This window comes from Hesperophylax consimilis, chromosome 13, assembly GCF_061612785.1.
Source record: "Hesperophylax consimilis isolate HC1 chromosome 13, BYU_Hcon_1.0, whole genome shotgun sequence".
NCBI lineage: Eukaryota > Metazoa > Arthropoda > Insecta > Trichoptera > Limnephilidae > Hesperophylax > Hesperophylax consimilis.
In genome coordinates this window covers 1,598,870-1,612,961 of record NC_142848.1, presented here as the reverse complement: position 1 = coordinate 1,612,961, position 14,092 = coordinate 1,598,870, and the positions used below count along the sequence as shown (strand labels likewise).

Below are 14,092 nucleotides of genomic sequence, written 5' to 3'. Positions count from 1 at the left end.
TAAAAGTTTTGAAGTAAAATATAAATGCTTCTTAGCTCATCTCGACAACTGGCGTTGGTGGTGTAATGGTCAGCATAGTTGCTTTCGAAGCAGTTGATCCGAGTTCGATTCTCGGCCATGGAATATTATTTTTTTGTTTTTAAGGAATTTTTTTTTTTTAATGGTTGACCATAATATCAATCCACTAAGTAATATTTTAGGCCTGTAGCATAATTGAAAAGTTAAAGAATGATATAAAATTTTTTATGATGTTAACGATAAAAAAATGAAAAAAAACATAAAATTAAAATAAAAAATGGGCCAACGGCACGCGGTGTTCCCAAGCGGTCACCCATCCAAGTACTGACCGCGCCCAATGTTGCTTAACTTCGGTGATCGGACGAGAACCGGTGTGTTCAAAATGGTATGGTCGTTGGCAAAAGTTAAACAATATTAATTTCTATTCTACCTGCCAATAAATATATGAAAATTAGTATAAAAAAGCCCTAATAATATTGAAAAAATTAGCAAGGTGTGTGCGAGGTTGATAAAAATAATCATTACATACGCGCTTGAAAAAGATCGTAATTACATTAATAAGTTTGTAGGAATTTTTTTTTTCAATGGTTGACCATAATATCAATCCACTAAGTAATATTTTAGGCCTGTAGCATACTTGAAAAGTTAAAGAATTTTATGATATTATTAATTATAGTAATGATAAAAAAATAAAAAAAACATGAAATTAAAATAAAAAATAGGCCAACGGCACGCGGTGTTCCCAAGCGGTCACCCATCCAAGTACTGACCGCGCCCAATGTTGCTTAACTTCGGTGATCGGACGAGAACCGGTGTGTTCAACATGGTATGGTCGTTGGCAAACGCTAAACAATATTAATTTCTACTCTACCTGCCAATAAATATATGAAAATTAGTATAAAAAAGCCCTAATAATACTGAAAACATTAGCAAGGTGTAAATATTATATACCTAGTTTAACTCACTCTCCTAACTCATCTTCGCTGTCTACAGGCAGAGCGCACGACTGTGGTCGTGAAGAACCGAGGTTCGATCCCCGCTTTAACTAATTTTTTTTTTCTTTTTTTATAACTTTTAATTTTTTTTATCACATGCTACTTATAAATATGTCAATAGACAGAAAAAAAGAGAGAATGAAATGAAAAGAGAGAGAGAGAAGAATACTAGAAGTTTCACTTCTGTCTTGCGTAGGCTTGACACACCCATTTTTTTTTTAAATACATCGTCTTATTTGAATACAGAACGTTTTTTGATGGCGTTAAAAAAAGGCAATTTTAACAATTTTTGAAGGGTTATAACTCCTAAAAAAAGTAACTTATCAAAAAAATCAAAACGTACCGACACGCTTGCGGTCAATATTCATATTATGTACAAAAAATATTTTTTCTAGTGTCAAAATCCAGATAGGAAAATGAGGAATACGTTTGTATGGAAAAAAACACCACCCGGTTTCCTCTTAAGAAATAAAATAATGTAAAGTAAAAGTAATGAAAATAAAATAATTAAGGCAGTTATAAAAACTAATCATTATGTATGTGAATATTGATTCAGTTGTGTATAATAATAAAGTACTATATAGGTATTTTTTTTAAACTTTAAGATATTTCATGTTTAATTTAGATTTATTGGTATTATCTTCTTCTTCAATGATATATAATATTGACGGGTATAATCTTCAAAAGTTAAAGAAAAGTTTTTCGAATAAAAATTGGATACTCGTTTAGACTTTTGGAAAAGTCAAAAGGTATCCCATATAAATAAAAATCGGTTATGTTTATTCGGGACACTATCTAGGTTACGAACCAATTATTTCTAACTTTATCATTTGTTCTCTAGAATCTATAAACTTAACTATAAAGATTCAAGAAAATGAAGTTTATAGGGAAAAAAGGATTTCTTAGTTAATTTACTGTTGATATATTATCTACAGGGTGGTTTCGATAATATTCCGACACTTAAACGTCTTCGGATCGTGGATTTACATGCTCCGAATAGTTTTTTCACATCCGATTGATAGTAGGGTAAAGCGGGGTGATTCCGAATAGATTATTGTTGTCAACATTAAAACGTATTTGCCCCGCGGCGGGCGGCGGGCGGCGGGTATAAACGCTCTCAGCACTTAAGCTTTTAGGTTGGGGCGGTGGACCATAGCCTTATGGCTCATTAACCCCGAAACTCCCAAACCAGCCCTACAACCCTTTCGGTCCCAGACACAATACTCGTTCTGTTACATCTGAAAATAAACAAAGGGATCAAATGCTTTGCGATAGTAATTATTACAGAAGTTTAAACAAAACTTGTCCTTTGATTAAATTTATGGATAGTGTTTCGGACAATAATATTGTTACCAACCTACATAATGTATATTTATAGGTTACTGTCATATTAAATATAAAGGGTATTCATTTTATATGTTAATTTTACGAATAATGACATCTTCATAAGTTTAACTATCCGGATTCGTACGAATTAATTCTTATGAAAATTTTTTTCACATCAGACAATTGCAAAACATGAATAAGAGAGGCTTCATATCTATTTTTTGCGGACATGTGCATATTTCAAGGCTCCATACACAGCTAACGAAAGAAAATAGTTTTTTTGTCTTTCAGATTGTGCAAATTGCGAGATAAAAATCGTTTGGAAACCAAAAAAAATCTGTTTATAATTTAAAAAGCTGCACAAATTTCATGATGTAAGAGCTAATTGCTTACGCTTTGGGACATCTGAATTTTCTCTACGATTTTCTGCTATAAAGTTGAGAAAATATACACTTTACGTACACGATAAGGAACATTGCATGAAACACTCTCTAAGAAATAATAATTATATCAAAGAAAATTAACTAATTATTGACTGTTGTCTATTACACCAACAATCAATAAAAATACAAATGAATATATTACGTAGTCAGATTAGTAAACATTGCAGCACATTTAATAAAACCAGTGTTATTAATTTTGTATTTGGGCAGATTAGTAAACATTGCAGCACATTTAATAAAACCAGAGTTATTAATTTTGTATGTGGGCAGATTAGTAAACATTGCAGCACATTTAATAAAACCAGAGTTATTAATTTTGTATGTGGGCAGATTAGTAAACATTGCAGCACACTTAATAACACGAGGGTTATCAATTTTCCGTAAGTACATGGAGAAAAATTAGAGATAAAATTAGTGATAAAATAAGTGATAAAAATTGAAAATTTATTAAGAATATTCGTAATCTGGTTAAAAACGGGATTGAAGAATGAATAGATAGGTATCCCGATAAACCTTTAAAAATACAAATGTTTTGTCACACATGTTAATAAAAATCCTAACATTTAAGCATTTCGACATTATATATTATTAAGACAAACACAAATGAATGTACACGTGTTTCGATGTTATTACGAATTTACTATAAGTTTATCAGGAAGCGGACTGCAGTCCTATTTTTAGCCGGATTACCAAAAATTTGAATACTTTTTTAATAAATCAGCAATATTCATTTTTTCCGTTTAGGTGCTTGAGATGCGATGCAAAACAAAATCTCATCGCCAAAAACAAATTAAGTCTCCAAAATACTTAAAAACTTTTCCTTTTTGAGTGTATATGTAAATACTGTTACATCTGTCATTTTTACACAAACCAAATATACTGATGAGATCTTGATACTGAGTTGTCATAAATATTGAATATCTACTTTGTCGAACAAAATACTCAGCATCCTATTCAATAATGAATACATCCGCATAAAACAATGTAAATCATAAAAAAAACACGAAGGCGTGATAAACATTCTCGGGGGCTTTATTTCTAAGGTGTTTCGCCATTCTGTTGAAATGAGTTGTTTGTTTCCGGCCCTTCGAGAGTTGCGGTACACTTCCGGCGGGTGTAGCCGCAGAGGGTGTGACTTCTAAGTGGAACCTTCGCCTTAGATTAGGGTTAAATGAGATTTTTAATTATGAATATAAATTAAATTTAACGAGATTAGGATTGACCGAGCTTAAAAATTAAACATACCCGCGCTGCTTTAAGCTTTTGTGTGGTTAATAATTATAATTATCTCAGAAAACTACTAGAGTCAAAATGAACAATGAAATCTTGCAACCTATTTATTTCCAGGATCGCTCATTTAATAATGAAATAGCACCCTCCTTGCTTTACGTTAATTGGCAACCTTGTTGATAGATGGAACACGTCTTTCTTGGTGCAGCTCAAATTGCAATAATATGTTTAAAATGTCGTGAAGTTCCCAAAGAATCGGCTCTGGAACCACGACTCTATTTAGAAATGCACGAACAAGTTATTAATAATATCCTTGTATGAGCTCTCTTATAGATAGCACTAGATTAGCTTTTTAAATTACCCATAGATGGCGTTAGCTGTCTTGTAGAGACCGAGGGGAATCACAAGGTCGGGGTCCATTTTATTCCAACCACCTAAAGCGATATCAGAGCCATTGTAAATCTTTATCCATGTATCAACAGTATACCTATACGTATTTGGATCAAATCAAAATAACAGAATATGAATTAAGCAATGAGTGTATTCTGAGAGTTGTGTGGCAGTCTATCCTCTCTGCCTACCCTTGTGGAGAAATGGCGTGATGGTTTGTTAATTAAGAAAGGAATATTTATCAAGATATTTGTAGGGTCTTTTATCATCTCTGCGAACCCTAGAAAGGAAATTACGGGATTTATAGTTAGTTAAAGATATTTATATAAAATTGATCTTCAGTTTTATCTAAATCAGCGACAAGAACGTTTTTGTGAGAATAGTTTTAAGTGGTCTTATTATTCTAATCTTAAAAAAATAATAATAATATGATACATCTTTTATCCACCTTATTGAAAACCCTTTTTGTAGGTAGGTATATTAATTAATATTCTGTTAAACATTTTATTTTTACATCAGCCCTCATTCCCTGATTCCCCCCTTTGTTCAAAGAAGGCGTATTTAGAAAACAGCTCGCAGATTGTACAAAGCCGTCTCTATTCACGACAAAATAAACCCAAAATCAACCCTTAATAATTAATTACAAATAAACCGCACGCAGCGCGAGACAATAACGTTATTCTTGTGTCAGTGAATTAATTTCGTTTGTTTATTTCATTTGCGTACCTGGGTTTACCTATCGTTTTTTAGGACTGGGTCTTATTCTGAAGGTTTTGGTTAAGACTGAAAATTTAATTTAAAAAAAATAAGTATTCATTGTTCAGATATTAGTGAAACAAATATTCATGTAAGGGTAGCGCTGTATTGTGATTTTTTATGCCATTTTTTTATATCTATTGTTACATAACGCAAATAAGCAATAGTTACGGACTCCCAAAATGCCGGATAAAACCCTACTAGTTTTAAGTTCCAACATGTGGCGCAAAAACGGCGCCAGTCGCGCTCGAACGCGGCACAAACTAGGCCCGCGACCATGACCCGTGACCCGCCAGTACAAATCAAACGCTCCTAGAGCTAGGGCACGTCAATTGTGGTCGAAGGCCTCCCACCGCTTGGCGGCCAGACCCATTTAAATAAGATGGGCATCTTATTTGAATATACCAGACGAGAGGAAGTCCATTTTTACCTGCCTGGCTGACTCGAGAGATTGCCTAAATCACAACCAACGCAATACTCAAGATGCACGTGAGTTCGTTATTAATCTGTTTATCCCCTGATGTATCGTGTTTTGATGTAATATTAACATCAGTAACCCGGAGCACAGAGAGAAATTAGATAACATAATACTAAGATGTTTATCACCCATGATTTGTGTCGTTTAAAACTACTAATGTCTGTCTCATATTGTGACGCCATGTATTGCTCGATGTATTAAACCCGCTGTAATACGATACTTCTTTAATTTGGTAACTGAATGTGACGTGAACCCTTTCTAGCAAAAGGTATGTCCAGAAACATAAGTCCGATTGACGATCCACGCCTGAAGTTGAGTAGTCCATCTTGCCGATCACAGAGCTAGTCGACGGCACTGTACACCTCCGCCTCGTTGGGGGCTCTCAACTCCACGAACCTAACACTATATACATCTGATTGCAAAGTGTAACTTTAAAAGATATATATCTGAGTGTATATCTGTAGCTCATAAACACAATATTTCTTTCAACGGTGTTAAATATCGATAATCTTGAAAAGTTAAATAAACAAGGAACGATATTTTTAAATTTTCAAACACCATTAATAAATTGATAGGTTTCTTGTTAAACTTTTAGTAAAATAGGAATTATCACGATCTCGAACACGTGTTCTTAAAAATTATATTATTTTCGCATTTCGTCATTATGTATTATGCACCATAGCGTGGTGCAGGGGCATGCACACGTGTTCCAATATATTAGGATGTGCTAAAAGTTTAACGAAAAATGGCCTACAACAAGTTTTTAACAGAATTACGAATAATTCGAAGAGATTTTTAAGCAATACTCAATTTCTCAGAATGTTCAACCGTCTACTAAATGCGCGAAGCGCGTATAGTAAAAATATATTGAGATATTATAAGAGTGTTGTGCTACCTCTTTCTTTTTAGCAAAATTAGTCCACATCTGCCTTGATGATGGACACTGTACTCAAAAATATACCAACCCTTACTCTTCAACCAGTAGGTACATATTAACTATAATACTAGTTTTTTTTTGTATAAGCTTTTCAGGTTAAAAGCTCTTTAAACGAAATAACACTAAAATATCTTTAATGGCAAAAAAACACAAACACCATAAAAATACACGAATGTTTATACACCAACATCTGAAATTGCCCTCCTCTAGAAAAAACAGAACAAATAAAGTATCTAGGAATCGTTATTGACCATTACCTTAGATGGATACCTCACATCAAACAAATTACAAATGAACTCATCAAAAAAATACACATTTTCCTAAACACAAGAAACATACATAAAATAAAATAATTAAAAACAATATATTTTGCACTCTGCCAATCAATAATAGAATATGGAATTATTGCTTGGGGAGAAGCAACAAACTCGGATCATATATCAATTACATAGAAAACGCACAGAAAACGATCTTAAAGGTAATACTAAAAAAACAAAGATTGACTGATACAGACCAAATATTTAACAGCTGTGACGTACTAGATATACGAGAATTATACGTTATAACACTACTAAACTACATTTTTGAAAAATAAATTTTCAACATACACAAAATATCTCTAACAGACCAGTTAGACAAGCGTACAAAGAAAACATAAAAACTCCGACAGTAAATTCAAGCTTTGAACAAAGAAACTACCAATACCATGATAAAAAAAGCATTCAACAGTGTAAAACTTGAAATTAAAATTAAGGAAAGCAAAAATAAATTCACACACAAAATTACAAAATGGATTAAAGAACAAAAAAGACAAAATTACCAAAATTTCATATCATAAAATAAAATACCAACACGTAACACACAAAACCAATATAAAACACACAAGATTATATTTTAAATGTATTATTTTCTCTTTAAATGTATTATATAGATTATATTTTTATATTATAAAATGAAGGCCTCAGCACAGGCAAGCCACCCAGTGAGGCCAATATTACTGGATAATTTTGAAATGTATAAAATATTTTACCAAAAAAAATAATATCATTCGGTATTGGTATTATTAAACCGCGATTAGAACTCACCCACAGTACAGAAAACGTCAATATTGCGAAAATTCTCCTTCAAAACCTTTATACCAATAAAACTTATGAGCTGATTCACAATAGTCCAACTTCAGAATAATGCTTTTGTGAAACTTGGCGCACCATTTGGGCCCGGCACGATAGAGTAATCCATTCGTAGTACATTCCGCCGGTGCTTAAGATTCCACAAACACATTATAAATTATTATGTTCTATAAATCTGGGTTCGTGCTTTTGTCAGGTGTGTTCTTGGTGGAAATATCTACTGTAATAAATAATAACTAAATCTGGGTTGGGACGAATAGCGTAATAACTAATAACGTTTGTCGTTGTGGCCAATCCGTATGTAAATGGGGTTATTGTTTGAAATAAGTAGGTATTATTTGAAGCCATTGTAATAGTGCTGATGGAATTGTTAACTTCTGTGCAAAATTGAAAAAAAGTGATTATTCAGCTGACTTAAATTTTGCTCCCATTCCATAGACAACTCTACATGAAACTCTTGATATTTCACAGTATAGGTACTTTAAGTCGCTCTGAAGTAATAACTAAAATTAATTTATTAAATAATTGGTCTTCCATTGTGGATACTTTATTGTATAAAGTATGGTGAATTTTTTTTTTTGTTTTACCTGTCGCCTCTGGTTACTCAGCCTAATAGTCGCCCAATCCCAATCAACTGTCCAATTTCTTCTGATTTATTTTATTTTTTGGTTTAAAATTTGGCCTTGTTGCCCAAATTTTATTCGTATCTTTTATCTCAAATAATATCAAGAATCACTGGTTAGTAAGTCAAGCACGTCCCTTAATACCCTGCATAATATGTTAAGATTAATAGTTACTATGTTGGGTTCATGTAGTATTTAGTTTCGTTTTCTTTTGGCTGATGCCGTATATTGCCCCTTTGTCGTGATCATATTAAGAGGCTCCTTGTGAAGTCATACATATATTAATAATTGTTTTTCCTCTATTACTTACCATAAAATAAATGGCTGATATCTTATGTGAAGGGAAGTGTGAATTATTTAACCCATTGCGAAATGATTTATTACGACTAGTGGTTTTCTTATTACCTACATAAATCTTACTCCACGAATATTCAATATATTAACGCCAAATAATAATAAATATTTAACTAAGAGTTGTATAAAACAACTGGTGTTATTATCTTGTTTCAATTTTGTTAATCTTAAAAAAGCTATGAATGGTGTTGTCCAAGTATGGAATGAATTCGAATATCAAACAGGCAATTGCGCCTCTGTATGAAGGAAGCTTTGCATGTATTATGGTGAACGGTAGTTTTATTGGGAGGTTTAACATCGCAAAAGGTATTCAGAAAGGCTGCGAAATATTAAAGTGGTTATTTAATCTATAAATGGATAATTGTATTCAAGAATTAAAAGAGTTGGGATTGGGCTCAAAATTTAGAAATCTGAGAGTATGTTGCCGGTTTTATGCTTATTTCTAACAGTATGGAAGATCTACAATCTCTTCTGTCTAGGATGATCGAAGTTTGTTTGAAGAATGACTTAATGATGAAAGTAAGTTACTAAGTCTAAAGTCGTGACGTTTGAGAGAGAGAGAGAGTACGAAAACAGTGTGCAATATAGTTGTTTAGTACTCGGAGCAGGTGAATAAATTTGTGTGCAATATAGTTGACTAGCAGTTAAAAACCCGCTCCGCGGGTTTTTTTCTGCTAGGCCCTGCGGGCGGCTCTTGAATGGGCTTCGCCCATTTTAAGTGATATTAACAACAGTTACATTTCATAGATAGATATTAGGACATTCACAGAGAGAGGGTGAGTATATATATGTAAAGAAAAATATAATTTTCTTTAATTCAATGCGATGCCGAGCTTGTCTCGTCATTGTGGCTGTGTGTGTCGTGGACTGTCACTGGCTGGATGTGCGCCACAGTACCTACACAGTCGACTCGATATTTCGTAATCTATGGTGACATAGTAAAAATAATCTATGGGTTGTGACATGACAGATTGATGGAAATAATTTGTAATTGCTATCGTGATTGTGATTAAGGAATTGACATAAAATTAATAACATTAAATGTCGTTTCTTTTTTAACCGCATATTCTAATAATGATCCTGATTGATACTTGAAAGATAAAGCATACCTGCTAGCAGTCCAACCTTTATCACCATAGGTTTGCAGAAAGTTTGATTTCCAATCTAACCACTCTGATTGTAAACTAAGCTTTATCATCATGGACGAATACCAATCTGTACATGATTTGTCCAAAAATAATCTGAAGATTTCAATTTTTCTTCGTCCTTAGTAATGTCAAACCTTGCACATTCTGTTTCAAATACTTCCATCCAGTGACATGCACTTATATTTTTTCCATTAAATTTTTCAAGTACAAACCTGTCAGCTAACTTTTTCATGCTTTGTTTTTCGTTTTTCTGCTGATTTTCAACTAATTTTTCCAAAATTTTCACTATAGGGTCTTCTGAACTCCTGTTATTGGCAATAGACACTTGTTCTTTGATAATTTCCTCTAGAAATTGGTCCTGAAAAATCATGTTTTTATCCTCATCCACATATGTTTGTGAAATATCTTCTGTCATTTTTATGCATACACTTCTGGTTTGGTGTCTTTTTTTAATGTATTTTTTACTGTAGCATAAGCCTTAGAGGTGTAGATAGGTTTGTGGAGTGATGCTGCTTGACATTCTTCAGGAATCAGGAAAACTTTGTCATCTTGTGTAACAATTGAGGTTATGGCAATAAAATTAGACTTTCCGTCTGTTGTTGGTTTTGATTGAAATGTAAACTTCAACTTTTCCATATTGTGACAAGAAATGTCGTTTTATAATAATATAATAATATCAATAAGAAACTTTCCGACCCCAAAAACGCAGAAAAACGTGCGACAATTTTTGGGAAAAATAAACTTTTACCATAAATATGTGCCAAAAATAGCAATGAAATTGGATCCGTTGCATAATCTTTTGAGGAAAGGTCAAACCTTTGATTGGACTATGGCATGCCAAGAGTCATTTGATGAGATGAAACAAATTTTATGTTCTCAACCAATATTAACCATATTTGACCCGAATTTGCCTATACATGTATACACAGATGCTAGTATACTAGGAGTGGGAGCTATCCTAAAACAGCCACAAGAAAACAATGAGGAAAAACCAGTAGCTTACTTCTCAAAGAAATTGAATGAAGTTCAAAAAAGGAAGAAAGCTATATATCTGGAATGCCTAGCTATCAAATAATGTATTAAATATTGGCAACATCTATTGATAGGTAAGAAATTTACTGTCTTTTCAGATCACAATAGAGAATATGAATATAAAATCAAGAACTGATGAAGAATTAGGAGATTTAACATACTACCTATCACAATATGATTTTCAAATTAAATATTCTCCAGGTAAATACAATATTGAAGCTGATTGCCTAAGCAGAAACCCAGTCTTAGAACCAGATGAGAACCAAGATGAGCAATTAAAAGTTATCAACTTAATAAAATTAGAAGATATCTTAAAAGATCAGGTGAAAAATGAGAAGATACAGTGCAGAAGAGATAAATTGATATCGAAGAATAATGTTTATTACAAAAAAGTAAAAAAAAAGAGAAAAAATAATTCTATCAGAAAAATTCAGCATAGTGTTTATCAAAAATGTTCATACAGACCTAGGTCACATAGGAATTAAACAAATGCAAAAAATGATAAGCTCGTTGTACACAGCAGAAAATATGACAAACAATATAAAGAGAACCTGCGAGAGTTGTTCAGTATGTTTAAAGAACAAATCAAGAGGTCATAACAAATATGGATTGATGTCCCACTTGGGTCCCGCAACAAAACCTTTTGAAATATGTTCCATTGATACAATAGGCGGTTTTGGGGGTTCACGGTCAACAAAGAGATACTTGCACTTGCTATCAGACCATTTTACGAGGTTTGCATATATTTTGACATCAAGAACTCAAAATACCAATGATTTCATCAAACTCGTAAATTCCACAGAAACTAATGACATCGGCATGATACTCTCAGACCAATACCCGGGTCTCAATTCTAGAGAATTCAAAAAATTTTTGGATGAAAAAAATATTCCAATAATTTTTACTGCAGTAAACTCACCTTTCTCAAATGGATTAAATGAAAGATTGAACCAAACACTGGTCAATAAAATTAGATGCAAAATTAACGAAAATGACTCAAAAGTAGCTTGGACAACTATAGCACATAATTGTGTAAAAATCAATAATGAAACGGAGCACACTGTCACAGGATATGCGCCACAGTATCTACTTAACGGCACAGATGTTACGATTTTGCCAAATGAGTTAAAACTTAAGAAGACCGACATCAGTTTGATGCAAGACAGGAAAAAAGCTCTGGAAAATACTATGAAGTCACATAATTACAACAAGATAATTTACGATAAAAGCAGGAGACACTTCAACTTCAACGTTGGTGATATTGTTTTTGTGGAGAATGGAAACAAACTTAATAGGAAGAAGCTAGACGAATTGAGAATCGGACCCTACAAAATTATAGAAAAATTATCAAACTCAATTTACAAGATAAACACTGGTCGACAAAAATCAGAATCAAATTTTTTCCACATCTCAAAGTTAACTCCAGTACCTGCATTAATGAACCAAAAAGAGGATACTTAATAGGTTGGGGTTTATTGTCTTCCCTAGGGGGGGAGATGTAAAAAAAAATATAATTTTCTTTAATTCAATGCGATGCCGAGCTTGTCTCGTCATTGTGGCTGTGTGTGTCGTGGACTGTCACTGGCTGGATGTGCGCCACAGTACCTACACAGTCGACTCGATATTTCGTAATCTATGGTGACATAGTAAAAATAATCTATGGGTTGTGACATGACAGATTGATGGAAATAATTTGTAATTGCTATCGTGATTGTGATTAAGGAATTTACATAAAATTAATAACATTAAATGTCGTTTCTTTCATTACAGGTAATGTTTTGTTACTGAATGCTTTTCTGTATGTAACTCTTGTGAGATTAACAAAATAAACCTCTTCTTTCATTACAGAGAAACTCAATTGTGTTTTAATTGACTGTCATTCAAATCACAAGGAAAATATCGTTATATATATATATATATATTGTTAAAACGCGGAACAGGAAGGAGTTAATTAATAATAACATTCTAAATTTACGCATAATAAGAATGACAGTTGTTTGAATAAATGAAATTTTACGTATTTGTGATGGATTATTTCAAATGAAACACTATTATTGACTACATGTGTACAACTGGTATTAACTGTTATCGTACCTAATATAATTAGCTCATAGGAGACTTGTAGTGCTTAAATATGTGTTACAACCGTCAATGTCTATAAGTTGAATCAATATCGTTTAGTTTGTCACAATTAAAGATAGTTATAACAAAGTTGACTTAAATAATAGATTATTACATATTGATTAATTGTACCCGTGTTTATGAATAAAAGGAGGGTAATTGTGCGATGAGATTAGCAGTCGGTTTAATTAAAAGGTGTTAATTTTACTCCAACTGGTGGTAATTCTTTATCTACAACTGTTATTGTATCTAATAAAGTTTAAAGTTAGATTATATATACAACATCATCAGGAGAGTAAAAATCTATATATAAAGGAAGATTATTACAATATAGCGCCCCTGAGGTGATATCTCACAAAAGCGGCGCTATGCAAATTGTCCAATAAATAAATAAATTTAATGTTTACATTTTATTGTGTATACACCGAAGTCAAAAATTAAATATAGATTGCAATTGGGAAAGAAGAAGTGGAAGGAGGGGGGAGGGGTAAGAGTAGGCTGGGTTTATAATAATTAGGAATTACAATATCGTTAGACGGGAAAAACCAGTTGAGTGGGAAAATATTTAAAAAGAGAGTTTATTAAAAAAAATCTTGTTAATTATATCTGCTTTTATATTTATGCATGTTTCCTAATTTCTAAAATTTCAAAATTATTTATATTGAAGTATTTTAAGACCTGAAAAAAACAAATAGCATATAACCATAAAACAATATATTCATAAGACAAATAGCATTTAATAACGGTTATTCTAATAAATTTAAAGTTGAAATACTAAATAAAAAAAATTAAACATATTCTCTTCAAACGGTCTTTCTAAAGATTGAAAATAAACAATGGCGTAGAATTCTGTTTGTGGATAACGATACTTCTAAAATTATATATAAAAACAATCCTGGTAGTATTCAACTGGCGTTTTACACTAATAACAATGAAGAAATATATTCTTAATAATAAAGATAGCAAAATTCAAACAAAAAAATCAGGAGTTTAAAAACTCAATTGGGATGATTGTAATTTCTTTTACAAAGGTAGAACCAATAGAAACTTTGAAGTGAAAACTAAACAATATCGCAGGTATCAGATATAATTAATAAACAAAAAAAATATA

General features: G+C 32.3%; 1 protein-coding gene, 2 non-coding genes and 1 pseudogene across 3 annotated transcripts; 1 reads left to right on the top strand and 3 right to left on the bottom strand.

The window, feature by feature from the left end:
- Positions 1-298: 298 nt before the first annotated feature.
- LOC149418284 (5S ribosomal RNA) lies at positions 299-417 on the bottom strand. Its single transcript, XR_016303030.1, has one exon. It is a non-coding gene; the product is annotated as a 5S ribosomal RNA (ribosomal RNA).
- A 322-nt stretch (positions 418-739) lies between these two features.
- LOC149418283 (5S ribosomal RNA) lies at positions 740-858 on the bottom strand. The gene has a single exon (XR_016303056.1). It is a non-coding gene; the product is annotated as a 5S ribosomal RNA (ribosomal RNA).
- Positions 859-9,689: 8,831 nt separating this feature from the next.
- Positions 9,690-10,464, bottom strand: LOC149418282 (uncharacterized; annotated as a pseudogene).
- Positions 10,465-10,600: 136 nt separating this feature from the next.
- Positions 10,601-12,321, top strand: LOC149418281 (uncharacterized). Its single transcript, XM_089639079.1, has 2 exons — positions 10,601-10,637; positions 11,324-12,321. The coding sequence occupies exons 1-2, from the start codon at positions 10,601-10,603 to the stop codon at positions 12,319-12,321; spliced, it is 1,035 nt and encodes a 344-aa protein (XP_089495205.1).
- Positions 12,322-14,092: the final 1,771 nt, after the last annotated feature.

Coding starts and splice junctions, on each gene's coding strand:
- LOC149418281 (XM_089639079.1), top strand. CDS start 10,601: ATGAAATTGGATCCGTTGCATAATCTTTTGAGGAAAG. Junction 10,638..11,323: donor GCATAATCTTTTGAGGAAAG/GTCAAACCTTTG, acceptor ATGTTCATACAG/ACCTAGGTCACATAGGAATT.